A 27,807-nucleotide genomic window follows, 5' to 3' on the forward strand; every position below is an offset into this window, starting at 1 on the left:
CTTAAAAAATGGCTTTCAAGCTCTGAGAAAGATTTCAGCTCTATCCGATTCCGAGCATCCAGGCATTCGCCATGAACACCTACGTTCCCACACCAGGACCCCCCCCCCCAACTGGCTTTCGGGAAAGAGAGGCCTAAGCTGTCGGCGCAGAGTTGAGTTTACTGGGGCGCGACGGGTTTCGTTAAAGGCCCCCAGGAGCCGGTGGGAGCTGTAGGGGTAACCAGGAAGGGCTCTAAACGCTGTGGACGCCGCGGTGTTCGGGAGTCCCCCTACCGGAGAGCGTGTCCCCCTTCGCCGGGCTCTTGGTGCTCTCCCGCCGCCGGCCCGCTCCCGGAAGCCGTGGCAGCTGGTAACAAAGAGCCTGCGAGGCCGCGGCTGCCCGGGCTGCGGAACCCAGGACCCAGCGCAACTGCTGGGGTTGAGCGCAAGTCGGGCCATGCGTCCAGGTTCGCGGCGGTGAGGGGCGGCGGCTGGCGGCCGAGGCGCTGGTGCGGGCCGAGAGGCCGGTGCCTCCTTCCTCGCCGCGCGCGGCAGCCGGGGTGCAGGTGCTTCTCACCTCCCACACGGGAGAGCGGCTTCACGACCTTACCCGGTGGCGCCTGGCCATCAGCTGCAGGAGATCGAAGCTCAGCCCCGGCTGCCAAACCCTGGATTTCTCTGCAGGACTCAGAGAGCACCGGGCTCTTCCCCGAGGTGTCCTGAAGCTTTGTGTGAAGCAGCTGAGGAAGCCCGACGGTTTTTGCTTTTAATAAAAAGTTTTTATAAGTGTGCATTTTTAGAAATTTTTGCAGAGTTTGAAGCACTCTCTACCTCTTCGCATCCTCCTCAGCTGTAAACATTTCTACTATTGGAACGGACCAGGGATGAACGTTTTGTAATTGAAAGTGTAACTGTTAAAACCACGTTGAGACAGTAGTCAAGATGGACAAAAAGTCCTTTGAAACGGTGTTGGATGAAATTAGAAAGGTAATTTCACGTAATTCCTTAAACCAGTCTATGAGCTATGAATTCTCTTAGTTCTCTTTGAGGGACTGCGTGCAGATTGTGCAAAATACGGGTTTTAGGATTGCAAAATTGATTGGAATTTTAACGTACAGTGTGGGAGCTTGTGGCTTGATACGTTTCACTATACAAATAGAAACTAAGTTATGTTAATGCTAAACTTGACTATCAGTGCAGTATTGTGGAAATTATATTCAAAGAGTTCTCATTCCCAAGCCGGCTCTACAAATCTTTAAAATCTGTACTTATGGAGAAGTGATTTAAAATATTTCTGAAATGATCACCTCATCTTTCAGTAACCTAAAGACTGAAAACTGGAGGTAATACGTATAAAATTTCTTTAATGGTAGTTAAAAATCTGAAGATAGACTGTGTGCCGCCTGGAGGGAGAAAATTAATGTCCAAAAGGCCTTACTTAGGTTTAAAGCCATATTTTTAGGAGTGGGCTTCAATAACTTGAATTTCAGAACTTTTTCTTCATGCTTTCCAAATTTTTGCTTCATTTCGAGGCCATTGTATGTAACCTACCTTCCAGGATGACCAGATGGTCATCCTGGAATGTGGCCTTGAGCCTAACAAATACTTAAAGCACAAAAGAAAGAAGTTTACCTGATTAGAACTGGAGGGACTTTCTGTACCATTCTTATGCTAATACAGGGTGCTTTGCTTAGAATTTCAGGGTGATTATCTTGCCATTTCCAAACCTGTAAGACCCTTAACTGACCGGAAGGGTTTGTTACTTTATGCTTCAGCTTATGACATTATTAATAAAATTGCCTTTGGGGGCCCCTGGGTGACTCAGTTGGTTAAGCATCTGTCTTCAGCTAGGGTTATGATCCCAGGGTCCTGGGATCTGGTCCCGGGATGAGTCCTGCGTCCGGTTCCCTGCTCAGCAGGAAGTCTGGTTCTCCCTCTGTGCTTCCCCGCTGCTGTGATCTCTCTCTCACTCTATTTCTCTCTCAAATAAATAAAATCTTAAAAAAAAAAAAACTTTAAAAAAATTGCCTGCCATTTTTCTGCCTTGTCTATAAAGCAAAATGTTCTTCATCCTTCATAAGACTTTTTTTTTTCAAATTCATATATTAGGTTAAACTTACATATTTGACGATATTGAATGTTCTTTTTGAACAAAATTCTGCTTTTGCAAGTCCAATTTGTTCAATTAAGATTTTGAATAAAATGGCAGTTTGCCAACTATATGTTTAAAATTTGTGACAATTTGTTCATGAGCTGATATTTAACTGCTGTTTGTGAGGAAATAATTTGTGTGTCCAAATAGACCAGTAGATTTCTACTTTTGGAAGCTGGATGCTATTTGTATACGCTGTCCCTTCTTGTTGTGAAAAGATCACATAGTAAATACCAGTGAGGAATGTAGGATATTTTCCAGACATGAAAATCATACATGAGATAGCAACTTACGTTCTTACTTAAGTCCTTATTTGTGGTCTGCAGGCAAAATATGTCTTTTGCTGTCTATGCCAGATAATGAGATACATCAGCATTGTCTTAGCCTATTAAAATGGAATTAAAATGTAGGCATATCTAAGTGAGAATTGTTTTTTTTTTTTAAATTGCTCTCAGACTTTGTAAATGTAAGTTGGTTTAAACCAGGTAATCACTTCCTGAGGTTACGTCTCAACAGTACATTCTCTAGAGTACATTATCCAGAATGCCATTCTTTCCCACTCACCTCCCTTTTCAGTGGAAATTAAACTACTGGGCAACCTGGATGTTTCTTTCAGTTAACTGGTCATGATATTTTCTCCTAGCAAAGTGCTGTATATGCCAAGTACAGATATTGTTTTGTAGTAAAAGAAAGGGATCAGTTGATTTTTAATAGTAGTAGTTAACCAAATTATGGTTGTTTCCATCTCTAAACTCTGCAAACAGTTGCAAGGAGAGCGTATGTGATTTCAGCTCGATCTAGGTAGTGCTGGGTCAAGGCCGCTGTTCTTCTCTCTGAACTTGCCATTGATAGGAGCCATGGAAGGAAAGGAACCACAATTTCCTGAGTACTACTATTGCTTTGTCTACTATTGACTCTTTTAATCTTCACCATAACTCCAGTTGGGTAGTGAATGGTGTTCCCCTTTTATGGGTAAAGAGGTTTTCAGGATAGTTAAAATGCCTTTCAGAGGCCACACTGCAGGCACACAGATGGAATTGAGGGCCCTCTTTGGCTCCTTGGGTTCTTATATTCCAGTGGAAATACTTGTCATTCACGTTTCTCTATTAGCACATACCAGCCGCTCAGTAATTGATGGATGAGTAATGCCTGATATAAGTAGTCTTCTTAAAAATGACAATTTGGTTGAAATTGGGATGTTCTGAAACTCTAATTACATTTATAGGAATTATATTTGTGATTTCTGGTAACATCAGATCTTGTCTATTACATTTCTGTTCCTTTTCCTTGTAGGAGTGAGTAGGGAGGCCTGGAGGTTTTCCTGCTATCTCAGTGTTACTCTTACAGCATGGAACCTGGAAAGGTAGAATGTCATGTCACCATAGTGACTTTAGCTGCCTCCGTGTGCTGGGGCTGAAGAAGGTCTGCCATGTTTGAGTTGCTTAGGTAGTTTTGATAATTAGCATATTACTGTTTTACTTACATATATTAATGCTGTTTTTCTGTGTTTTTTTAGGCTGTTCTGACAGAGTACAAATTAAAAGCAATTGAATATGTGCATGGATATTTCTCTAGTGAACAGGTATTTGTTTTATTTGTTTAAGCAAAAGTCTTTTTTACTCTGATGTTCTGGTTAAAGTCTATTTACCTGCTGGTCAGTTTCGGAGCTTTTACTTTGTTGCTGTATTTATTCAGAAATGTTAGAAGCTTTCGATATTGATAGAAAACTTCGCAGAATTTATAGTTCGCGTATTTTATAAACACAGCTACTTTCACTGCAGTATCATATGTTAACATGATTTTAAAATGCAGTGTCCACGGGGCGCCTGGGTGGCTCAGCGGTTAAGCGTCTGCCTTCGGCTCAGGGCGTGATCCCGGCGTTATGGGATCGAGCCCCACATCAGGCTCCTCCGCTATGAGCCTGCTTCTTCCTCTCCCACTCCCCCTGCTTGTGTTCCCTCTCTAGCTGGCTGTCTCTATCCTGTTGAATAAATAAATAAAATCTTTAAAAAAAAAATGCAGTGTCCAAGAAAAGCATATCTATCATTCTGGGCACAATATCATAAATTTATAAACTTCTAATAGTAAATGTACCCAAATTTGTACAGAATTTATGTCAGTAATAACAAAATTCACTACACGTTAAAAAGAAAACTGGAACAAATGGTGAATTATGGTTCTTATATGAAGCTGCTATGTAAAAATTTTAGCCATAAGAAAATATATTGTCTAATAAGTAGTTTCTGTCACTGCCAGAAGAGTAGTGTTTTAAAGTTTAGTGAAAACTCACCCAACTTCAGGGGGAGTTTGCTAATTGAAAACATACATACAACATACAGACCAGATTTTTGAGGAATACTTAGAAAATATTCGATAGAGAAATAGGGCAGAAAGAGAAGTGTGCATCTGGAGAAGAGGTCTGGGAAAGGGTAGGAATGTGGAGAGGATGGACAATGGATGAATCTGTAGGTGAAGTTACTAAATGCTCCAACTTTTCATCTGTTTCTCAAGACTTTTAAAGCTTTAACTTTGAATAACTTTAAACCTGTAGAAGTTCTGACTGCTAAATCCTTAAAAGCTGCTTTATCATTTGCATGTCTTGCTGCCTATTTAATGAGTGTTCTTCAGCTGTCCCATTACTTTTCAGAACCACTGTATGCTTTATTTAAATGTTTTGAAAAGATTTATAATGTCTCATAGATAATAACTTTTCTTTCCTTATTTCGAGTGTGTGTAGGTGTGAAATTTTGTAGAAAATTTCCCTTAATGGTTATTCCACCTCGCTAAAGTCATTAAAAACTTTAAAAAACTAAAAGCTACCTTCTAAGTATAACCTGCTAAGTCTACTTACTGTATTGAAGGTTTTTCTTCCTATATCAGACATACGATAGTAACTTTTTTTGGTTGGTAAAGTGGCAGGTAGCGTTTACTATAAGGAAAACCATTATTCCCATGAAAGTGAGGAAAGTACACATAATACCCATTTGTAATTTATGCATCACTTTATAAGGAGTAAAAACTGTTCTTACTCTTCATATACTACTCCAGTCTCTAGCATTAATTTTGCTTTGTTGGATATTTGAAACCATAACACATTTTCAGGAAGTTACAGTGAAGGAATTCATTAACCCAGATTTCATTATCCTCTCTTCTTTGAGTCATTCCTTTTTTCTTTTCGGAGTTCCCTCAGAGGCAGTGAACAGGAGGGAGGGGGCATGCAGGGACTTCACTGTTGTGACCTTGATGCCCTCCTCACCTCTTAATAGTGATCCCACAGGATCTCCCTCATTCATTTGAAGTTTGCTGGTGGTGGTGGGAGAGCCTGGCTAACTGTGCTCTCAAAATGACCTTCCTGTATAGAAGCTGCTGGAGTAAGTCATGGTGATTCTTACATTTTTAGGGAGGAGGGCTGTAGTGTAAATATGAGTACTATGCCCTTCAGACTCAGGGAAAAGAGCAGGAGATAGTGGACCTACACTAAGATAACACCACTGAACACCCTTTTGTGATTGATTACAAATGTCATTTTGCTAAATTTTTGAAGTTTTCCATTTGTAATATAGCTTTATATTTCTAATCTGACATTTTATCTCCATCTAACACTTTTTTGATCTTCCTTTCCTTTAGGTAATTTGTTTTTCCTGTACTTTATACTTTCCATTTATTTCTATACCAGTGCTGCCCCAGACTCTGCGATGATGGAAACGTTCTCTTTCTGCACTATCCATTGTGGTAGCTACCTACTTCTTATAGCTATTGAGCTTTTAAACTGTGCTTTGTGCCAGTAAGAAACTGAGTAGTAGTTCAAACTACTGAAACAAATCTTGTAGAAATGTTTGCAAACACATTTCATTAGAGCTAAAGTAATTCTTTGCTTGCAGGTGGTTGATTTACTGAGATACTTTTCCTGGGCTGAGCCTCAGTTAAAGGCAATGAAAGCATTACAGCATGTGAGTAACTTATTTTTCTTTAGAATGTAGAATTTAAGTATTTTGAATTCTTCTCTTGTTTTCTATAATTGATGTCAGGTTGTAATTTGTTTGCATTGAAAAACTGATCCTAAATTTTATTATACTTTGAATAATCAAATAATTACTAAAAAATTAAGAGTTCCCAAGCTGACTTTAAATTGTATGTACCGTACTATTAAATCGTACACCATAGATTCCTAATTGGCAGATTGGAAGAGAAACTATTTATGGGGCAAGCAAAGTATAGAATTTGAGTTCTTAAGTGTTTTTGTGCACCTCCTTCTATTTTTTGATATCTCTGTCCTCTTGTATTTAGTCTTAGAACAATAGTCAAATGAGTTTATATTAACATTCTTTAGACCAGCACTGTCAAATGAACTTTCAGCAATGATAGAAATGTTTTATATCTCTGCTATCCAATATTGTAACCACTAGCTACACCATAGCTTTTGAGCATTTAAATGTGTCTAGTCTGCCTGTGGAAGTGTTGTTATTAATTTTATTTAATTTTAATTTAAACAGGTACATGTGCCTAGACGCTACTATACAGACAGTACAGCTCTAGAGATTAAATTAACAGAGGCGTTTAAGTCAAACACTATATGGCTAGGTAGGAAGATTTTCCTTGGATTATCAGGGATGGATAGCTTTAAGGAAATCTGCAGATCCTTAACTTTCTCAACTGATTTGCCAAAGAAAAGTGGCTGGATTTGTTAGTTCCTCTCCTCTTTAGCAATTAGTTTTTTTCGACTCTACAAAAAAAAAAAGTTATCTTACCCATCCACCCATCACCTGAGGGTGAAAATCTTTTCCCAAAGACCAAAGAGACCATGTAATAATCTGCGAGGGAGAGCAAAGCGCAGACCTCCTGTAAGAAATACTCATGGGGACCTCTCCTTATTTTATCAAGACACCAAACTCATGCCAAAGCTCTAAGGCCTGCTTGCTTGTCTACCTCCTTTAGGTTTACAATTCAGAGGTGAGAGGACTAGCATGGGCACAACTTATAAGTCAACCTTTGCTGACAAACTAAGTCTGATGTGGTGGTTTTCACACTGAAGACTAGCCTTGACAGTTAGGTCATACAGTAGACATTTTCATAAGTGAGAAAAGGAGTAGTTCCAAAGTTTTTACAAATATATAGTCAACTGAATATAAATCAGGTTTTTGTAAATATTTAAACTTGTGGTACAGCTTTTAGATGTCAGTTTAAAAATTTGCAAAGGGGTGTATAGGTTTACCAATTTCTTTTGGTGCTACCTGAATAAAATTGTCTGAACAGCATTGCCCCAAGTTTTAGGAATCTATAGGGTGTTGATTCTAAATGATCTTCTTGCATTGATTTTGCTTTTGAACTTCTTCCACTGTTAACATAAATCTATAAATTGGCAGCTTATCTTCAAAAGCAAAAGTACCCTAGCCAAACTATGTAACATTGCACACAATCTTCGAGTGTCACTGTGCATGTTAATATAAGACTCTTAAAGTTCTACAGTAAAGAATCCTGTTTAACCCATTTTTTTCCCTACCTGAGGTGACCGTAGTACCGTTTTTTAGTAACACTATTCAGCACGACGGACCTCACTTTAGGCAGCCCTGATGGCAGAATGCTTAGCACTCTGAGGAGTGTAATTTTTTCTAACTTCTTGACCAATATGTCTCCTGTATTTGTAAATACTCTCTTTTTTAGAACCTTTCTGAGGAAAGTAGTACATGTAAATATTTTTCTTCTATAAATAAATGCATTGAGAGACATGGATAAAAAAAAATCACATTGGGGAACCTATATCTTTCACTGAAATAGTTACATTGAAAAAGTCTAATTCACATGGTTGTTAGGCCTTACTTTTGAATAAGCGGTTTCACCACAAATACTTAAATATTAAGAACATTTAACTGTGTTTCTCCCAAAATGGCAATCCCTGGCATAAAAATTTCTCATGTTGAAAATAAAATTATTTTTTATATTAATAGAAAATGGTGGCTGTTCACCCAGCAGAAGTGGTCAATATACTCAATTGTTTCACCTTTAGTAAAGACAAGCTAGTTGCTCTTGAACTATTAGCTTCGTAAGTATTTCTTTTTCTTTTCACTTTATTGGAGAAAATTTGGAAGACTTTTTAAATGTCTTTTAACTCAGTGTGTATTAATGTCTTAGAATTATATTAGTAAATGGAACTCTAATAAAATCTCTGGAAGGGTAGACTGATTTGTTTTATATCTAAATATCTAGGGGCACCTGGTTGGTTGGGGATCCAGCTCTTGATTTCAGCTCAGGTCATGATCTCAGGGTTGTGAGATCAGGCCCTGCCTGGGGCTTCACTCTGGGTGTAGAGCCTGCTTAAAGATTTTCTCTCTCCCTCTCCTTCTGCCCCTTCCTTCACCACCACCCCCCCACTTACACATGCTCTCTCTGAAGGAAAAATAAATAAATACCTAGTGTACTTATTAGACACGGTTATAACTTAAAAATAACAAGGCATATTCAGATTATGTATTTGGCTTCATTTCAGTGACTTCCATTGCCTTCCAATTCTGAGTAGTTTGAAAGGCTCATTGAGAAAGCCATAGATTTTATAGTTAGGTTCTGATCTATGAAAACACTAAGCATAGCATTTAATAAATGATAATAATGAAAGTAAGCTCAAAGAGAAAAAGCCTGCTCTTCTGCATGATGGAAGAGTCTGTGAATTGCTTTTTATTTAGAGCACATGCATTTTTAAGTCCCTTATATGTTTATAGATGTCTACAAAAATAAAAAATTAAAGCATAAGGTAAAACTTCATTTTTAGATCAACCGTTATTTTTATGCATTTCGCACATGGGTTTTTTTCTATTGCCATAGATTTCTACCACTCATTGAGAGGGTGTATTTTCAAGAATCTCAAAATAGTGATTTTTATTCATAGAATTACTTCATTACTTTTAGGTAACCAGATGAACCTCAGTTCAGTTATATTTTATCATTTTTATAAAAATGTGGTTTACATTCACCAATTAAAACTAAATCACTTTTCTCCGTATGTTATTTGGAGGAAAGGTTACTCAGGTATAGTTGTTTGGTAAGGGTTGGCATTGGTATGTATGTCCAGGTTCTTAAATGAAAAGCTAAATTCTCTTTCCTTGGTAGAAACATTGTTGATGCACAGAATTCTCGTCCCATTGAAGATTTATTCAGGATAAATATGTCTGAGAAGAAACGGTGCAAGAGAGTACTTGAACAGGTAATTTTCTCAAGATTGCCGTATAAATAGAACATTGGGTTTTTCTGAATGTTGATGAAGGAAGCAAAGTGCCATCTTATTCCTGTGTTAACTGTGACGAATAACCGGACGGCTCTCGTGCAATGGGTCAAGATGCCATCCCTGCGGTCCGTGGAGGACAGGAGCTGGGTAAAGGGAGTTCTGAGGGATGAGGAGATGAGAGTGACACGCTAGTTGGCTCCTCGGATTCAGCCTCAGTGGGTGTTTATTCTTGGTCCCTTGGCAGCTTTGCCATGGCTCCAAGCTTTTGCCTTTAATCCTATGTATTTAGGAACGTGACCTTTTAAATTTGTTTTGTCATCAGTCTTACATTAATCAAATTTATAAGAGATGAATAATAAAGCAGAATTCCAGTTTATTAATTTAAAACCTCTAAGAATGGGAGTAGTAGTTACCTAAACCTGCTTGTCTTGAGTTGTCATTTAGGGTAGTTACTTGTTAGTATTGTGATGGCTGGAAACGGAATTAATGATCAGAAACGTGCTTGAGGAAGATGTGTACTGCTCTCCTGGGGCCTTACAGCCCAAGCACATTTACTCCTTGCACCCTCTGCTAAGCTCGGGTAGCAGAGAGCTTGGCTTACTCATGAGCTTTATTGTAGCAGAAGCAAGATCTGAGCCCGCATTTACTTTAATAAGTTCTCCATTGGTTTTCTTGACTAAATTCTTTAAGGCACCGTGCATTTACTGCTGTTTTCTTCCTTATAAAGCATTCTGATCATGTCAGAAATAACGTGGTCCTGAGTATTTTCCTTCTCAGAAATAATGTGGTCCTGAGTATTCTGTGGAATAGGCTGTCTGGTCAGTGTTACTTCATACAGCTTTTCTGGAAGGTAAACTTAGAGTCTTAAAATGTTCATGCCTTTTGACTCCAAAAATTCCATTTCTAGGAATTTCTTCTAAAGAAAGATATGTAAGGATATTTACTCTGGTGCTATTCATAATGACCAAAAATTGAGATAATTTTAGGGTTAGGTGTTTAGTAGGTGACTGGATTATATGGCTAATTACGTGTGTTGTGAATGAATTTATAAAAACCAGTATATCACTATAATAAAATATGTGATATCCTACGTACTTGTAAAATATAGCTTTATATAGCCTCATATCCCTATAGCATAATATAGATTCTATTGGAATATATTGGAATATATGTAGTGTTTTTCATTCATTTAATATTTATTGAGTATGAACTCAGTATTTTTTAGTGTACCATTGTAGAAGCTGAGAATGCAATAATAAATAAGCTAGTACATCCCTCAACATGTCTCATAATTATGTAACATGATGTTGAATACAGTATACCTAAGTAATTCTTGCTTTTTCAACAGTACAGCTCTTTGGATACCCAGTGTCCCATGTTATTTGTTTGTGTTTTCTCTACTGAGTTCTAAATTTTTTCAGAGCAGAGTCCATGTCTCCTTCATCAGTTGCTCTCCTTGTCTTGCCTGTAACACGAGTGTGATGTTTGTACAGTTGGACAACATTATTTCTTGGTTCGGAGAAACGGGACATACTAAATAGTAAATGAGCTTGTTTGCACACGATTTGCAAAATCTGCCGTGGAGATATCTTTGTATAGGAATCTATTAGTTGTGGCTAATACAAAACTAAAAACATTATGTTACCACTTTAATAATTCCATTTAAATAAAGTGATTTTACTTATGAATTTTGGTCATGTTCACTACTGTAAGTGCTGATGAATGCATGAACATTAATGTAATGCTGGTCTTAATTCATACTTTTAACAGGGCCTCCAGATACCCAGAATACTTAACCTATAAGTTTATTTGATTTTTTATTTATTTATTTATTTATTTATTTTTACCACCCTCTTGTTTTTTGTTACAGGCTTTCAAGGGGGGCTGCAAAGCTCCTCATGCTATGATATCTTCTTGTGGCACGATCCCAGGAAATCCATATCCCAAAGGAAAACCTAGTCGCATAAATGGAATTTTCCCAGTAAGCATATGTTTGTGCCTATGAGAAACTTCTTGTGGCTAACTATGAAATTTAGCATAGTTACGATATTTAAAGAAAATGCCAGTTGATGATGCTTCTGCCAAGGAAAGGAATTTTATTAGGTCAGCAGCTTAATGCATGGTTTCACCACTGATTGAAAGTTCATGTATAAACTACATTAAAGTATTTGTATAAAACGTACAGAAGAACAAGACAAACAGAAAAAAGGATGATTTTGTTTTGTTTATCCAAGTATTTTAGAAGCACTGCTTTGTACTTAGTAAAGGAGCATTTCTCAAATTCTCAGCGTTCCTCAATCAGTTTCACAGTTGAGTATGTTTGAGAAATCGTGTGCAGTGTTTCCTTCTTGGGCAGTCACATTGCATGATAAAGGCTCTGAGAAGTCCTATAGGAAAGAAACCTGTTTTTATACCATCCAGTGTTCCTCAGACGTCTTTGTAAAATAATCTTTGCAAAGAGTGCTATATTTTTATTGCAGTGTAACAAGTAGCCCTAAAATTCAGTGGATTAAAACTAAACATTATCTTATACAGTTTCTATGAATCTGGAACTTGGGAGTGGCTTAGGTTGGTTTTGGCTTAGGGTTTCTCATGAGATTGCAGTCATCCGGGGACTTGAGGAGAGCTTGAGACTATGCTCCCAAGGGGGCTCAGGTACATGCCAGGCAAGTTCGTGTTGGTGGTTGGCAAGGGGTCTTTGTTCCTCACCATAAGGCTCTGCCCATAGTGCTGCTTGAATACCTCACGACATGGCAGCTGACTTCCACCAGAGCAAATAATCCAGAAGGCAAGGGCAAGCTGTGTTGTCTCTTGTGACTTAGTCTTAGAAGTCAAATGCTATCATTTCTGGAATATCCTATTTATTACGCAGGTCAGTCCTGTTCATTCTGGAAGGGGACTTCACAAGGGCATGTAGGAGGTGAGGACTGGGGGCCATCTTGGAAGTTGGCTTCCCTGCTAGTATGTACTATTTAGGCACATGCTCTTAGGAGAACACATTGTAGTAGTCTGTCAGCTTATTCCGATCTGTTAATAGCAGTCTTATTCTTGTATAATATAAACTACCTCACTTAATGCTTAGAGAGAATATCATTTTTTGTCATCTCTTTTTAACTGTATTACAGGTACTCTTTATGATTCTTTGACCATTATACATACTGGAGCATTGGAAGTCTGTTTCTGGTCGTTCCTGTTGTATAGGGGAAAAAATTAAAATCTACATTATCTTGCTTTTCTGTCATCCCCATGTGTGTGGTGTACTCGTTTCTGAGTGCCTCTGTACATGTGAGGGTTCACTGGCAGAGGAAGGTTGAGGACCTTAGCAGGGTCTTACAGCCAAGACAGGACTGGATCTGGAATCCAGGTCCTTAAACTCTTACCAAGTTAAGTCCTTTTGTTCAGTGTAATACAGTGAGGGTTTGGTTTGGTTTGGTTTCTCTTTTGGGTTTGTTTTTTTAAATCTCAATTATCTTTCTTTTTATTTTTTTATTTATTTAAATAGGGAACCCCCTTGAAAAAAGATGGTGAAGAATGTACTAATGAAGGCAAAGGAATAGCTGCACGGATTCTTGGACCGTCCAAACCGGTATGTTTAGAGAATAAATGATGAAACAGGCCTTAACTTGTACATGTTGTTTTCTGTCTGTTCACAGCATCAATTCCGTTTTTGTATTGCGAAATTCAAAGTATACTAGAAACTCGAGGAAAGTGAATGGTCCAGGGAACTATAGCGTAGTTAGTTAACAGTGTTTAATGCCCTTCTGAGGTTTCTTGTTTTATTTTAAAGTGAGACCAGTCCAATTGTTTTGTTTTATTTTTTCCTCATCCCTGTTCCCTTGGAGGTATGGAGTATGGACAGTTCGCTTTAAGGTTGTGGTTGGGCCAAATTAGTATTAATTAGTAATGAATCAAGAGTAGAACCAGGAGGTTGAGAGTATTTTGAAGAGAGGGATCGTAATGATTGGTTAGGATATAAACCGAACCCAAAGACGGCCCTGTAGATTGAAGGATTGTTTGAGCTGAAGTGGGAGAGGCCTTTACACAGCCGTCTTGCAGGCCCTGCTTGTTTGCCTGACAGGAATTCCGGTGACAGCTGTTCACAGCAGAACACTCACAGATCCTAGTCTTTGCACAAGACTAGTGCATCTTACAGGCCGCCATTTATGAGAGCTAGAGAGAATCTAGGTCCGTTACTGCCACCGGATCCCCTCTGCCTCAGGGGCAGGAGTGCCGGCTCCCCGGAGCAGGGTCTCTCTCTCACTCACTGGAGTTAGAAGTACAGCGTCTGGCTTAGCTTCGGATACCTCTGGTTCTCTAGAGACCAATTCTTGGGATGCTTTTGTTACTTATATAGTTCTATCAACTACAAAATAAAAGGTTTGTGGATTGCAAAGGTAAAAAGACTAAAATACTGAATTCATAGTCCCAGTCTACATTCTACTCGAGTTGTCAGAGTGCTGAATGCTAAAGATTATAAGACTTTGTTCTTCCAAGGAGAAAAGAGGGTAAGAATGGTAAGATGATCTCTGATAAATTTCGGAGGATGTTGGAAGTTCTTGGGTAGCCAAGGTTCCTAAACCTAGCGGATTTCTTGTGTTACAGAAGAGGAGATAGAAATTCTTAGATTGAGGGGCGCCTGGGTGGCACAGCGGTTAAGTGTCTGCCTTCGGCTCAGGGCGTGATCCTGGCGTTGTGGGATCGAGCCCCACATCAGGCTCTTCCACTATGAGCCTGCTTCTTCCTCTCCCACTCTCCTGCTTGTGTTCCCTCTCTCGCTGGCTGTCTCTATCTCTGTCAAATAAATAAATAAAGTCTTTTAAAAAAAAAAAAAAAAAGAAAGAAATTCTTAGATTGAGTTCGGCTGGGTCAGAGAGGAGTTTGCTGTTTAGGGTAAGGTCTGATGCTTCATTAGAGATGATTTAATGCTGAAATAAAAAATAAAGCCCTCCGCAGCAGTCTTTGACAGGATCTGCCTTTGGAATTTATAGGAACCACATTTATTAAAGCAAAGAAATTTCCCTCACTTGTGCCACGTATTGGGCCAGTAGCATTTGATGTGCTGGAGCATTTTTAGCCTGTTATGACTTAATATTTCAAAAGACAACTTGTATTTTGTTTGCAGAGAGACCGCTGACTTAGTTTTCTTCCAACCGCTCTATTTCCCCCTCATCTAGCCTCCTTCAACGTACAATCCACATAAGCCTGTTCCTTATCCTATACCTCCATGCCGGCCACACGCAACCATTGCACCAAGTAAGGAGTTTGTTCGTGTTCTACTTTTTTTCTTTTTGCTCTTTATTAAGTTGAAGGTAAATGTTGGTTTCTGTACTTGGGAAAATTGGAGCACTTGGGAAATATACTCTGCTGCATTTAGTTCTGCCCATGGTGGGCTCACAGTATCTTGGTCTGCACAGCAGGGCAGCAGATAGAGTTGAGTTTAGGGTATTTGCCTTCTGATAAATTCATTATAGATTTTTTTTAATCATTGTTATGGGTTTTCGCTTTGGTAAATCATGAATCCCATTTCAGTAGTTGGTGTTCAGAGGTATTCTCAAGACATCTAAGTTAAAAAGGTCAACTGTATGTGTTGGACGGAAAAGGCCGGTAACTGCAGTATGGCAGGATCTCCCAGCCCTGCCGTTTAGTGAGCTTATGTCTGGAATGAGCATGCGGTGGGAAATCAGAATCTCCAGCTGTTTCATTCCATCCCAGCTTTGTCCTTAACACTAGACCTAAACCTCCAGTGTAAAATGCAACTCTATCAAATTAGCAGTTTTAAAAATTAGATAGCTGTGTTAATATAGTTTAAACTCCTGGCCACAGAATGATACTAAATTTTTTTTTCCTATAATTTTATTTTAGGTGCTTACAACAATGCAGGTCTGGTACCATTAGCCAACGTCATCGCTCCGGGTGTACCCCCTCCACCTCCATATACTCCTAATCCAGTAGGAACAGGTAAAAGCATGTTATTACAGGATGCTAACAGTAAAAGCTTACACACAGATGTGCACTTGGGAGGGACAGCTGTTTGACATGGTGTGTCCTAGTGGGGGAACGAGCTCGAGAGCCCGATGATGGATCTGAGTGTGCTGTACAGGCTCCACTAGAGTGGCCTTGGCCCACCTGTGTGGACATGAGCAGGTTGTAGACGGAGGCACCATTTCTCATGAGCAAGAAGCTCCGACAGGCTATGGAAGAGTACAGTTGATGAGTATTAGCATTAGGGCACATTACTCCTACTGTGGGGAGGAAAGGCCTATAAGAAGGTGCTCAGAGGGGCTTAAGCTTTCCCCTGCACTGTTCAGTTCAGCAGTTTCCTTTGGGTCTATTGGGAACATGGGATTTAGCTTACATTTTCATTTGTCTTTTACAAAAATTTAATTTTTGTTTCAATTAGGTATTGTTTATTTGACTCTTCTGAATTGTAGGTCTTGCCTAGGAAACCCTTCCCCATTCCGGCAGCATGAAAATGTCATGTGTATCTTCTGGTTACTTTTACGGGGATTCTTTTTTAATGTATAGTTTTTAATCCATTCACCATCTATTTCTAGATATGTGTAGGGTAGGGATAAAACTTAATTTTTTTTTCTGCCCTTCCCAGAGACTCAGAGTTACTTGATACAGCATTTATTAACAAATCCTTTTTTGCTAGCCAGAGGGGTTCTGTTGTTCGCAGCTGGGTACTCCGATGAGAGTTGCTAAAGTTTTCCCCAAAATTATCGTTTTATTTTTTAACCTTATGGTACCTTTAAGCCCTTAGAGTTTTACATTTTGCATAGACAAAGAGAGGCTATGAAAGAAAAGTTGGAACTGTTTTGTTAACCCTAGGGAGTCCAGGTAACCTGGGTCTTGTAAGGCTCTTACTGTGTCTGGTATTTATTTTCATATGCGGTGAAATAGAGGTTCATCTTAATTTTTTTCCAGATGGTAGTCTGTCATGCCAGCACCATTTATTAACTAATCTGTTTTCCCCACTGATCTAAAAGGCTCCATTTGTCTTAAGTTTTCATATACACACATGGTTCTAATTCTGGGTTCTTTATTCTTTTGCAATCTAGTTATTTCATGTTATGATGATATATTGATTTGACTAGCAGATTTATAGTGTGTTCTGATATCTAGTGAGGCTAGCTTTTTCTCTTACTATAGTTTGTTTTCCTTACTATATTTGGATTTTTTTTTCCATCTGAACTTTAGGATTATTTTATGTAGTTAAAAACAGTTGAATTTATATGTGCATGTGTTTTTCTTTATGTGGGTTCTTTGCCTTAGGATTATCTCTAGGGACTTTAGAGGTATTTTTCATCAAAATTATAAATGGAATATTTCACGTCTAGGTGCTTGTTACTAATTACTTATTCTACTTTTTTTTCTTGAAGTTTCTTAAGTTTTCTAGGTATTAAAAAAAAGTCAGCTAAGTTACACTTTACTGTATTTCTTTTTTGCCTAGCCTATTGTTCTAACCTTTCTGTTTTCATTTTATAGAAGTACTTTTGCTTTTATCATTACTTTCAATTTTTATTTTAGGGTTGTATTTATTTGGTGGGTTAGTTGATTTATAGATTATATATAGCTGGATTCTGAGTTTTAAACCGGGGGTGGGAGGAGACTTAATAAGAATTTTCAGTCATCATAAAAATGCATATTTGTTCTTAGTCCTTCCATTTTCTTTTTGTATTCATTATTATTCTCTTATCCCATTTTTTCATTTTCTTTACTTTTGTTTACTTGTATTCGTCAAATTGTTTTATTTTTAACAACTCTTCTTTCCTTGTTCCACCCCAATTTAGAAATGTTATCTTTAATATTGCCAAGAATTGTCTTCATATCCTTTTTTTTCTTTACCATCATATTTTTCATGGTTGTCGATACACGAAAACTAAAAAAAGCTGCTCCATACTCCACTGACTTCTTTTTCATTGATTTGTCATGTTTTGTCAGAATACCATACACGTTTTCTTCTGCACCTCTGAACTTCTGGCTTCTTACTCTTTCCTCTGTTCTTTGATACCCTGTCCTAATGTGCTCATTCTGCTTTTCTTTTAGTAGAAAATTTCTCTAAGTAGTTTTTTTTAAAGGGCACATAAACAGAGTTGTAGATGAGAATCCCAATTCCAGTTAATTTTCTTTTTTTAATAGAACCTTGGTCTTTTCCTATAAGCTTACAAAGAAAAATTCCTTATCTTTAGAGTTAAGAAATGTCTTTAATCCTGGAGTTTGGCTATTTCACCAGGATGTCCAGGTGTGGCTGTTAGCATTAATCTTTCACAAAACTCTGTAAGCTCTTTGGATATGAAAACTCAAGTCCTTAAAGCTTAGGAAAATTTTGTTTTTATTATTCTGTCAGTTATTGCTTTTTATCTGGTCTTTTTTCTGCCTCTGGAACTCTTACTTTGCACTATATTTGCCTTCTAAGTCTCGTACCTGTTCATGTATGGTATCCTCTATTTTTTTTTTTTTTGTATTTTTGCCATTTTAAATGTGATTTTGTTGTTGTTGTTTTTTATTTCCAGCTCAGTAATTTAGCTTTCATAGTGTTATCTCTAATCTTTACCATTCTTTGCATTTATTAATTTGGAGTCAGGTTTTTATATCTAAAGTCTTCATCTTCTCTGTATTTCTTGCATATTATGTGTATATGTGTTCTTAATTTGCACTACAGGTTTTTAAACTTCTTTTTCTTTCGTTGAATCTTCGTTGATAGACACCGTGTGTTCTGGTTGTTTATTTGCACCAAGTTCCTTAGACAAGCTATGGTCTGTTTTTGCTCACCATGTCAGGCCTTGTAGGTTCTTTGGTGTCAGCGTCACAGGCTTCAAGCCAGCCTCCACTGGAGTGGTTCTCAGCAGCTCCTAGCACAGGGTCTTTTCTAGAAATGACGGCAACATTTCTTTCTGTTTGCTTGGGTCATCGCATGGCCTGCGAGATTGGTCCCTCAGGTGGCCATGGATTCTGCGCTCAGCATCCGCCTCCAACCTCCAAGTCGCTCTGCTGTTGAAGGGACTGTCAGTTTAACCAGTAACGGTGCTCCTTCTCTGCATTCCAGCTGTACGCTACACTTTGTCCTAGGTGGCACACTCCTTTCCAGACAGTGTTCCTAAGTAGATCTGTAAAATAACAATGCTTATTTAAAACCTGGTAAGTTGTAGCTTAGTTGGTTGAGCAACCAACTCTTGATTTTGGCTCAGGTCATAATCTCGTGGTTTATAGGATGGAGCTCCACCTAAGGCCAGCATCTGCTTCCTTCTTCTCCCTCTTCTTCTGCCCCTTCCCCACCTTGCACGCTGTCTCTCTAAAATAAATAAAACCTTTAAAAAAATAAAATAAAACATGGTAAGTTAAAGAGAAGAGGGTGTGGGGATCAGTTGCTCATAATGCTGTCAGTCCTCATATAGTTACTACTATTATCTTTGTTTCCTTTCTCTTTCCATGGGCGTACACTGTTTTTCCTAACATAGCATGCATACATATCCTGAGTTTTTCTTTTTTTTGACGCCCATCTTAGTTTATTATGGTGATGATTAATTTGAATAAAACCTGAAATGAAACTTTTATTTTCATATAGAAAATGAAGACCTTTCCAATCAGCCAAAACCTACACAGAATCAAAGTAAGTATCAGCTTCACTCCAGATACAGCTAAAGTTTGTCCTGGTTGTCCGCTCTGTTATTCACTGAGAACAATTTGAATTGCGTGTATTTGGAATCTATCTATGCTTTGGGGAAAGTTCCTAGTTAAAGAATTTAATCAGTGCTTGCTAAAAGTGGCTTGATAGTGGTTCATTATGTACACACAGAATGAAATGCACATAGTAACTGGAGGCAAATTAACCATGTGCCTTTGTGTCTTATATGAAAAACTTGCAATATAATCCGAGTGCTATGTGGCATTACATCCACATTCACTTCACATTATGTGATATTAGAAGCCTCATTTTTGTTTTGATACAAACACATAAGGTGATAAAATCCTTTTTCCTAATATATAATATTAATTACTGGGGTTAGCATACCTTAATGTAGAAAAAAAAATACGGGGTGCCAAAGCAGAAAGGGGAATTGTAAAAGGAGGATGGGGGGCGCCTAGGTGGCTCAGTCGGTAAAGCATCCGACTTTCCATTTCAGCTCAGGGCTTGATATTAGGGTCCTGAGTTCAAGACCCGCATTGGGGTCCATCTGGACATGGGGCCTACTTAGAAAAAGAAAGAAAGAGAGGGAGAGAGAAGAGAAAGGAAAAAAGAAAAGAAAAAGGAAGATGAAAGGTGGCGTCCAGGATGCCTGCAGATGGCAGCAGTGCTGCAGCATTTTATTTTTCTTGTTGAGGAGCTTTGTGATCAGGAAGGAGATGGAGACGCGTGCTTCCGAGAGACGAAACCCGGGCTCAGTTCTTGTGTAGCAGAGTAGCCCATCATCATAGTGCGTGCTTAGGCGTCTCGGTGGGAATTCTATTCCCTGAGCAGGGTGCCTGAACAGTGCTTTTGTGCTGGTGGCTTCTGGAGGAGGTAGTATAATGGGCTGGAAAAAACACTGAGATGTCAGGACATCATTTTCTTACCCTGCCTAGCTTTGTGACCATGTCATTTAACTTCTATGAAAAGGAGGTTGAGGAAGCTTATGCTTTTATAAAGCTCAGCTTTTTTAGTCCGTTTCTGAAGGGAGTAACAGATTAAGTGTTGTAAGAACCGTTGTGGGGAACAGCATACTTTGTTTTCCTATGCTGTTATGTTAGCTTGATTAAGATTTTATTGTCCTTTTGAACCCCATCAAGAAACAAAAAGATAAACTAGTATAGTGGTTAAGGATATAGGTCCGTTAGACCAGGGTTCAAATTTTGGTTCCATCACTTAATAACTGCATGACCTTTTTAAAAATTATTATTGTGATAAGATCTCACTTAATGAGATCTACCCTCTTAAATTTTTAAGTACACAATATAGAATTGGTAACTATAGATACAGTGTCATACAGCAGATCTCTGGAACTTGCGTAACTGAAACTTGATTCCCTGTGAACACCACTGAACAGCTGCATGATCTTCTAACGAGTTTCTTTAACCACACCAGGCCACAGATTGCCCATCTGGAAAACGGGGTTGTTCGTACTTATCTCAGAGGGTTACGTGGGGACAAATGAAATGATAGGCATAAAGTACTTAGCACAGCATCTGACAGATAATGTTTTATGGTTAACCAAATTACATGGCAGGAAAGTCGTATTTATCATGGTACGTTTTGGGGTTTTTTTCAATTCGTTGTTGTTTTGTTGCATTTTAACTGCAGGCACTGGGTATGGTTAACAGTGCGTGGCTTTTGCTCTATTATATAAGAAGATCTTCAACAGAGGCTGCTGTAAAGAATGCATTGGGACAGTTTGGTCTGACCTTGTGATCTGTCATTCACTACATGGTCCTCAGCATGTAGTTACATGAGAGAGTGAATTGTCAAATATTTCCCAACCAGTGTTGACTAAATAAAATTTTAGTACATTATTTACAAACACAAAACTAGGTATATATTCCTTGTGCTTCTAGTTCTTGTTAAACAATGCAAACAAAAGTACAAATCCATTTTCATATGTTCTCTAAATTTAAAATATCTGGTCTTATTTTCTTGAAACTAAAGTACTGTAAATGACATGAATATTGTCAGACTTCAGGCCTTTTGAGTTTGAAGTTCATGTATTTCTATATTACTGTTTGTCGATTCTGCCATCTTTCTTTTCTTCCATAAAATTTGTTCAGCCCAGTATAGTACCTTTTGGCCATCTCTTAGTACAAATAGATGATGTATATGCTGTTTTCTTCCATTCTTTTCCTGTGGTCCCTTCCCCACCATGATTAACATTGTGCATTGCTTCATTGACCGTGTCAGCTTCCTTATGCAAAAGTCTTTATTATGCATAAGTTTAGAAACTTAAGTCTTAGCCATGAAAATAACTTCCAGTTGATTATCACAGCGAAAGGAACATTCTCTGTTTACAGGTGAAACACACTTTGATAGGAGTGCGGCAGCAGATGATAGTTGTCATTATGACTTTAGCTACCTAAGTCATGCTTTCCATTTGACACCAACAAGATCATCAGAGACTAACATTGTCACTAAATTGATTCAGACAGGAAACACAAATTATCCCCCCAAATACTTACAGTAATTATTCATAGAGTTTATGAGAATAAAAATACTATAGCAAATTTTAGCGGAATTCTTGAGAATAAGTCCTTGGATGGGTTTGGTGGCTATAGTTGAGGTCATGGTGATATATCCAGTGTGGCAAACACTCATTAAACACACAGGTGCCATGCACAGTGCTAAGTGCTCAGGCTCTAAAGAGGAATTAGACGTGGCTTTTGCCCCTGAGGGAGCTCCTGGGACAAGACAAGTAGCATTAGAGGTTGAGATTGTGTAGAGGAGGCAGTATGAGGAAATGCTTGGGGGAAAAAGCTATAAGATGATAAACTGGAATATCAAGTTCAACTCACAGAATGGCCATAATATTGGAGAAATAGGCATGAATCTTGGGAGGTCTACTGTGACCTGAAAGGAAAGTGATGTCCTGAAAGCTCTTAAGAGAGAAAGCTCTTAAAACGACTTGTTTTATTACTCTGCAGAAGTGGTTTGAGAGAATGAAAGCTAAAGTCAGTGCACCAACACTAATGACAAATTTTTAATTTTTAAAAAGTGGGAAAATACGAAGGAAAGTTTATTTGCTAACTTCTCGAGGCTTCCTCACTGTGCATTGGAGGGCTTTTCTGAGTGGAGTCTAGAAGAAAGCCGGCTCTACCTGAGGCTCCGTAGAGAACATCAGGGTCATGGAATCTATCAACCTGTATACCCTAGTAGCCTGTTGTACCTGTTGCTGATTTTCTTCATGTTTATCAGATGTTACCAAAATGTTGACTTATTTCTTTTCGGTTAAAATTTGACATTTCAGCATGGTGATATTCTTGCCTCTTTCTTCCCCCCCATAGCATTTTCTACCCCAGCAAGTCAACTCTTCTCTCCTCATGGTTCCAATCCTTCAACACCTGCTGCGACTCCCGTCCCTACTGCATCCCCGGTCAAGGCAGTAAACCATCCATCGGCATCAGTAACTGCTACCGTTTCCGGGCTGAACATGGCGAATACTGTGCTTCCGGTGTTCCCGGGGCAGGTCTCCTCGGCCATTCATACGCCTCAGCCGTCAACGCCAAATCCAACGGTTATCAGAACCCCTTCCTTGCCTGCGGCACCTGTTACTTCTGTCCACAGTACAACATCAGCACCTGTCCCGTCGGTTTTTTCTGGCCTGGTTCCCCTGCCAGGTCCTTCCGCTCCTCCTGTCCCAGCCCCTCAGGCTTCATCCACACCTCGAGCCACTCCTGCTTCCAATGAAACATTTGCTTCGACTTCTGCCCCTTTCACTGGCCTCCCCTTTTCTGCCACCTCTACTGCTGCTTCTACCAACAACGCCAATTCTGCGTCACTGTCGTCCGTGTTTGCAGGTCTGCCCTTGCCCTTAACGCCGACATCCCAAGGCGTGTCCAACCCGGCTCCCTCTGTCATTGCCGCGGGCTCAGCTCCCAGTGTGGCCTGTCCACTCGGTGTAAATAATCCCCTTCTGTCTGCTTTAAAAGGCTTTCTGACATCAAATGATACCAATTTAATCAACTCGTCTGCTCTGTCCTCTGCCGTTACCAGCGGGCTGGCTTCACTCTCCTCTCTCACTAACCAGAACTCCGATTCGCCGGCTGCAGGCTCGAACAAGTGCTACGCCCCCTCGGCGCTCCCCGCGCCGCCCAGGGCTTCCACCCCCGGGCTGGCCATGTTCCCGAGCCTGCCCTCCACCGTGGCGAGCTCCGCCTCCACCCCGTCCACCCTGCCCGCGCCTTCTCCGCTGGGCACGCCGACGTCGTGTGCCGCTTCGGTGCCGGTCAGCTGCGGCTCCGCCGCGCTCTTGCAGGGCCCCCACGCGAGTAACTCAGAGCTGCACATCGCGCCCGCCCCCGCTGTCACGACCATCCCTGTCATGATCAAAACCGAGCCCACCAGCCCCACGCCGTCCGCCTTCAAGGGCCCCGCTCATTCCATGACTCCCTCTCATGGCACTTTAGGTCTGTCAGGGACGTTGGGCCGTGCGTACCCGTCAACATCGGTGCCCATCAGCTTATCGACCTGCCTTAATCCTGCGCTGTCGGGGCTCTCCAGCCTGACGACCCCCCTGAACGTGTCGAACCCGCTTTCCTCCATCTCCCTGCCGCCGCACGCCTCCGCTCCCATCACTCCGGTGTTCACCGCGCTTCCTCCTTTTACTTCTTTGACCAATAATTTCCCGTTAACTGGCAACCCGCCTCTTAACCCGTCAGTGTCTCTTCCAGGGTCCTTACTAGTCACCTCGTCTGCCGCTGTCACGTCCGCGCCCGCCCCCGCCCCGAGTTCCACCGCGGCCGTTCTCTCAGGGCTCTCTGCCTCGGCGCCGGTCTCGGCGGCGCCTTTCCCCCTCAACCTGTCCACTGCCGTGCCCTCCCTCTTCTCCGTCACGCAGGGGCCCCTGCCGGCTTCAAACCCCTCCTACCCCGGCTTCTCCGGCGCCAACGCCCCCAGCGTCGCCCCCGCCCTGCCCTCGTTCCCGGGGCTGCAGGCGCCGTCCACGGTGGCGACGGTTACGCCGCTGCCCGTCGCGGCCACGACCCCGTCGCCGGCTCCCGTCCTCCCGGGATTCGCTTCAGCGTTCAGCTCCAATTTCAACTCTGCTCTCGTTGCACAAGCCGGGTATGTGGATGCTTCGGAGCTAGGATATGGTCATTCTTGACCTACCTTGTCGTCATGGTCTTTATTTTTAAGCCTTTCGAATGGCTTATCTGATCGTTGGGTGGTGCTAAATTATAATTTTCTGGGCTGAAACTTCAATACCCCAAAAACACATACAGCTCTTCAGCCATGTTGAGTATATATACTACTACTATCTGCTCAGATTATCTTAGTATTTGGTAATTTATCTTTGTTATAAAACAGCAGAAAGTATTACAGGCAAAACGTAGACTTATTAAATTCAGAATGATATACTTTATAATAGAAAGTCAATTTTATCTTAGTGAGTGGCTGACTTTTATGGTTCCTTCCAACGGGGGAGTTTAAAGTTTCTTTTATATCTCAAGGTAGTTTTTGACAAATATAGCAGCAATAGGTTTTGTTTTACCTGCATTTTGACCTGTTTTATCTATTGTTCTAGCTTGTCATCTGGCCTTCAAGCTGCAGGCAGTTCTGTTTTTCCAGGCCTTCTGTCCCTCCCAGGCATCCCAGGGTTCTCCCAGAACCCTTCACAGTCCTCCTTGCAAGAATTACAGCACAACGCAGCTGCACAGTCGGCCTTGTTACAGCAGGTAAGCAGGCAGGGTCGGGCAGAAATTAAATGGTAACATACTTGTGTGGCTTCTGTCCTGATAACCCTGTAATGCCAATGATGAGGCCCCAACATTGGCAAAAATTCTTCTCTTAGAAGGATGTCTGGAGATGTTAGGATTAATCTCCCCAAATCTGCAAATTATTCTTGTCTTCCTTCAGAAGGATAACAAAAGCGGTGGCATATATTCGTCTATATGAATTGTTTTTCCCGCTTGTAGTCTTTCAAATCTTAGTTTGGAGATTTTACAGATGAAATCCTTATACAGGACAGTTATATTTGAGCTGTTTTGTTTATAATTTAAGCTAAAATGGACATTAAAGCCTGTTTTCTCTAGAAAACCTATTGATCTTTTTTGAAAGAATATTAAATATTTTAATGGCATTTCTCTTGACCTCCACCAGCTGAAGAGTTTTGAATGTTTCTTAAAAATTTCAGGAGACTAATAAGCAGCCTCATCCTGCCCCAACGTTTTCCTTCTTTCCTCTTCTAAATATATGTGTAGTGTGGTATAGGCAAAAGCAAGGACCAGCTTAATTGAATTTGGCTCTCCGCTAACCTGCACGTTCTTCTGTCTGCCAGGTCCACTCAGCTTCGGCTCTGGAAAGCTATTCAGCTCAGCCGGATGGGTTTCCTAGTTACCCTTCAACACCAGGAACGCCGTTTTCTTTGCAACCAGGCTTGTCCCAAAGTGGGTGGCAGTGAATAGGTTTTAATTTGTATTCTCCTTCGGAGCAACGTCAGAAATGCCTAAGGACTGCAGGGAACAATCTGACTAATGTGAAGTTGGCGAAGTCAGAAAACGAGAATGAGGGTAATCCTGGGGAAATTAGGATGAGAGTTTAAAACGTGGTGATTACATTTTTAATGGTTTTAAGTATGAACACTCCCCCATGTAAATAAGCTGATAATGAATTGTACGGAGAATAGTATTAAAAAGGTGTTTGGGGACTTTCCACCTCCCACCCTATGAAATGTGGAGTCGTGTATGTGGTCTGTGTAGGAAGAGTACTGAAGACGAGGTTGAACTCTTTATAGCCGAATACAGCCTTAAATCTGCTTGTGCAGCGTCCACTGACAAAAGTCATAGTTGTGCCCCAGACTTCTGGGTTGCATTTGGCCCTGGGGGCATGACTGCCCTTGGTATGCGCGAGTGGTTCCTACTAGCGGCCTGGGCGCTCAGTACTCCGTATGTGTCCACAGAAGGGAACTTGAGACCCACGGTTATTTCTAATTTCTGACATTTATGCTCATACATACACTGCTGAATTTAACTTAATATATTTCAGGTAAGTGAAAATGGTGCTTAATACAGTCTTTAGAATGACTTTCAGGTGTTTTCGACTAAAAATATATCCAGAACCACTTTCTTACAGAAATGCAAGTAAGGCTTGTGATAATTTGCCTTCAAAACTCATTTCTTAATCTCAGCAGTATCCAAATGAGTGAGGAACATTTGACTGAGCCTTGGGCCGCCTCTATTACTCACTGTACTCTGGAAGCTCTTGGCGAATGTTTACAATCATGGGATGGCGTATTTCTATTTGTACTTAAAGTCCAACGCTTCACTGAAAGAATGACGTGACAACACACAGAGAAGACTCGCTCCGTTACTAACCATGCAGTGTGTACTCTACTTAAGGATCTGTGGTAGTGTGTGACATGATCGCATGTCATTAATTAAGTCTGAGAACTGCCACATTGGGGGGCGGGGAGTAGGGAGACTGATTTTCAATCCTGTGATTAAAAGTGTAAACTACAGAATCTACTACAGTACATTTCAGCCTCTAGAAGTTTTACTTTTATAAAGACGGTGTCTGGAAAAGGTTGCTAATGTATTTTCCTTCAACACGGGGAACAAACTTTTTAAGTATATTAATAAATATTCCTGTATGGTTAGTTTTTAACGGTTTTTTAAAATAAACTTTATGGATATGACAAATACCTTACAAGTCTTTTATTAAGTGCTTTGATAGGCTTTTCTGGTTTTCATATATGCTGACACATAGAACAGTTTTGTCCAAATTCAGTCAAAACTCAATGGCTCATTCCTTTATATAATACCTTATGTGAAAGTTATAACCAACACTTGAAACAGACTATTTATGCCTTTTATTATCTGCAAACACAGAATGTGACTGCAGAGTTAATCAGATGCCAGCTGCTGGAAATTGTCATTTGTTCTTTTTTAAGTCTACGCTTATAAAATCTTTTAAAGATTATGTTGTCTATATATGTTAACCGTGCACTCAAGAAAACTGAGTAATCTTTCTCTAGTGACACTGCAACAAAGTTTAGACACTGTCCTGTGAGTCCCTGTCATCATAGCAAATGAACTATGTCCTGTCCATCTTTTAGATGTGTTCCTGGCATCTGGTGTGTATCAGGCACCTAAAGGTTCATATGAACATGAAGAGAACATTTTTGGAGCACTTGGAATAATTACTGCGGACTGGTTTTGTGTATCTGATAACCCTACGAGATAAGTACTAGCAACTTAATTAACCAGATAAAGTCAAGATGTAAGTCCCACAATATAGTAAGTGGTACACTTGAACCAAGCCTTTAATACCAGTACCAAGCTACCTGTACTACCGAGTGCTTTGAAAATATGCAAGAGAGAACGTGAGTACCTTTCTGCCCGAGGGAGTCCCGAAAGCCTTCTCGGTCTTAGGATGAGTAAGAAATAACATCCTTTATAGAAGCACAAAGTATGACAGAGCAGCACAGCAATATAATCCCGTAACGGGGTGGGGTTTGAGTGAAGTTTGTAGTTTGGGGGACTCTTAAAAAGCAAGGGACCTGGGGCGCCTGGGTGGCACAGCGGTTAAGCGTCTGCCTTCGGCTCAGGGCATGATCCCAGCATTATGGGATCGATCCCCACATCAGGCTCCTCCGCTATGAGCCTGCTTCTTCCTCTCCCACTCCCCCTGCTTGTGTTCCCTCTCTCGCTGGCTGTCTCTATCTCTGTCAAATAAATAAATAAAATCTCAAAAAAAAAAAAAAAGCAAGGGACCTGATTGCAAAAGACCTTGTAAGCCACGTTGAGGTCTTGGGCATGAGTTTCGGGTCAGCAGTTT

At 40.3% G+C, this 27,807-nt stretch overlaps 1 protein-coding gene across 1 annotated transcript; it reads left to right on the top strand.

The window, feature by feature from the left end:
• The first annotated feature begins 117 nt into the window (after window positions 1-117).
• PROSER1 (proline and serine rich 1) lies at window positions 118-26,926 on the top strand. Its single transcript, XM_045796913.2, has 13 exons — window positions 118-966; window positions 3,648-3,713; window positions 6,013-6,081; window positions 8,077-8,171; window positions 9,233-9,326; window positions 11,218-11,328; window positions 12,850-12,933; window positions 14,522-14,600; window positions 15,210-15,305; window positions 18,916-18,960; window positions 22,317-24,096; window positions 24,557-24,707; window positions 25,310-26,926. Exons 1-13 carry the CDS (start codon window positions 922-924, stop codon window positions 25,430-25,432), a joined length of 2,838 nt encoding a protein of 945 aa, XP_045652869.2. The 5' UTR covers window positions 118-921; the 3' UTR covers window positions 25,433-26,926.
• The last annotated feature ends 881 nt before the right edge of the window (window positions 26,927-27,807 follow it).

Source organism: Ursus americanus, chromosome 10 (assembly GCF_024610735.1).
Source record: "Ursus americanus isolate L20-20 chromosome 10, mUrsAme1.1.p, whole genome shotgun sequence".
Classification (NCBI taxonomy): domain Eukaryota; kingdom Metazoa; phylum Chordata; class Mammalia; order Carnivora; family Ursidae; genus Ursus; species Ursus americanus.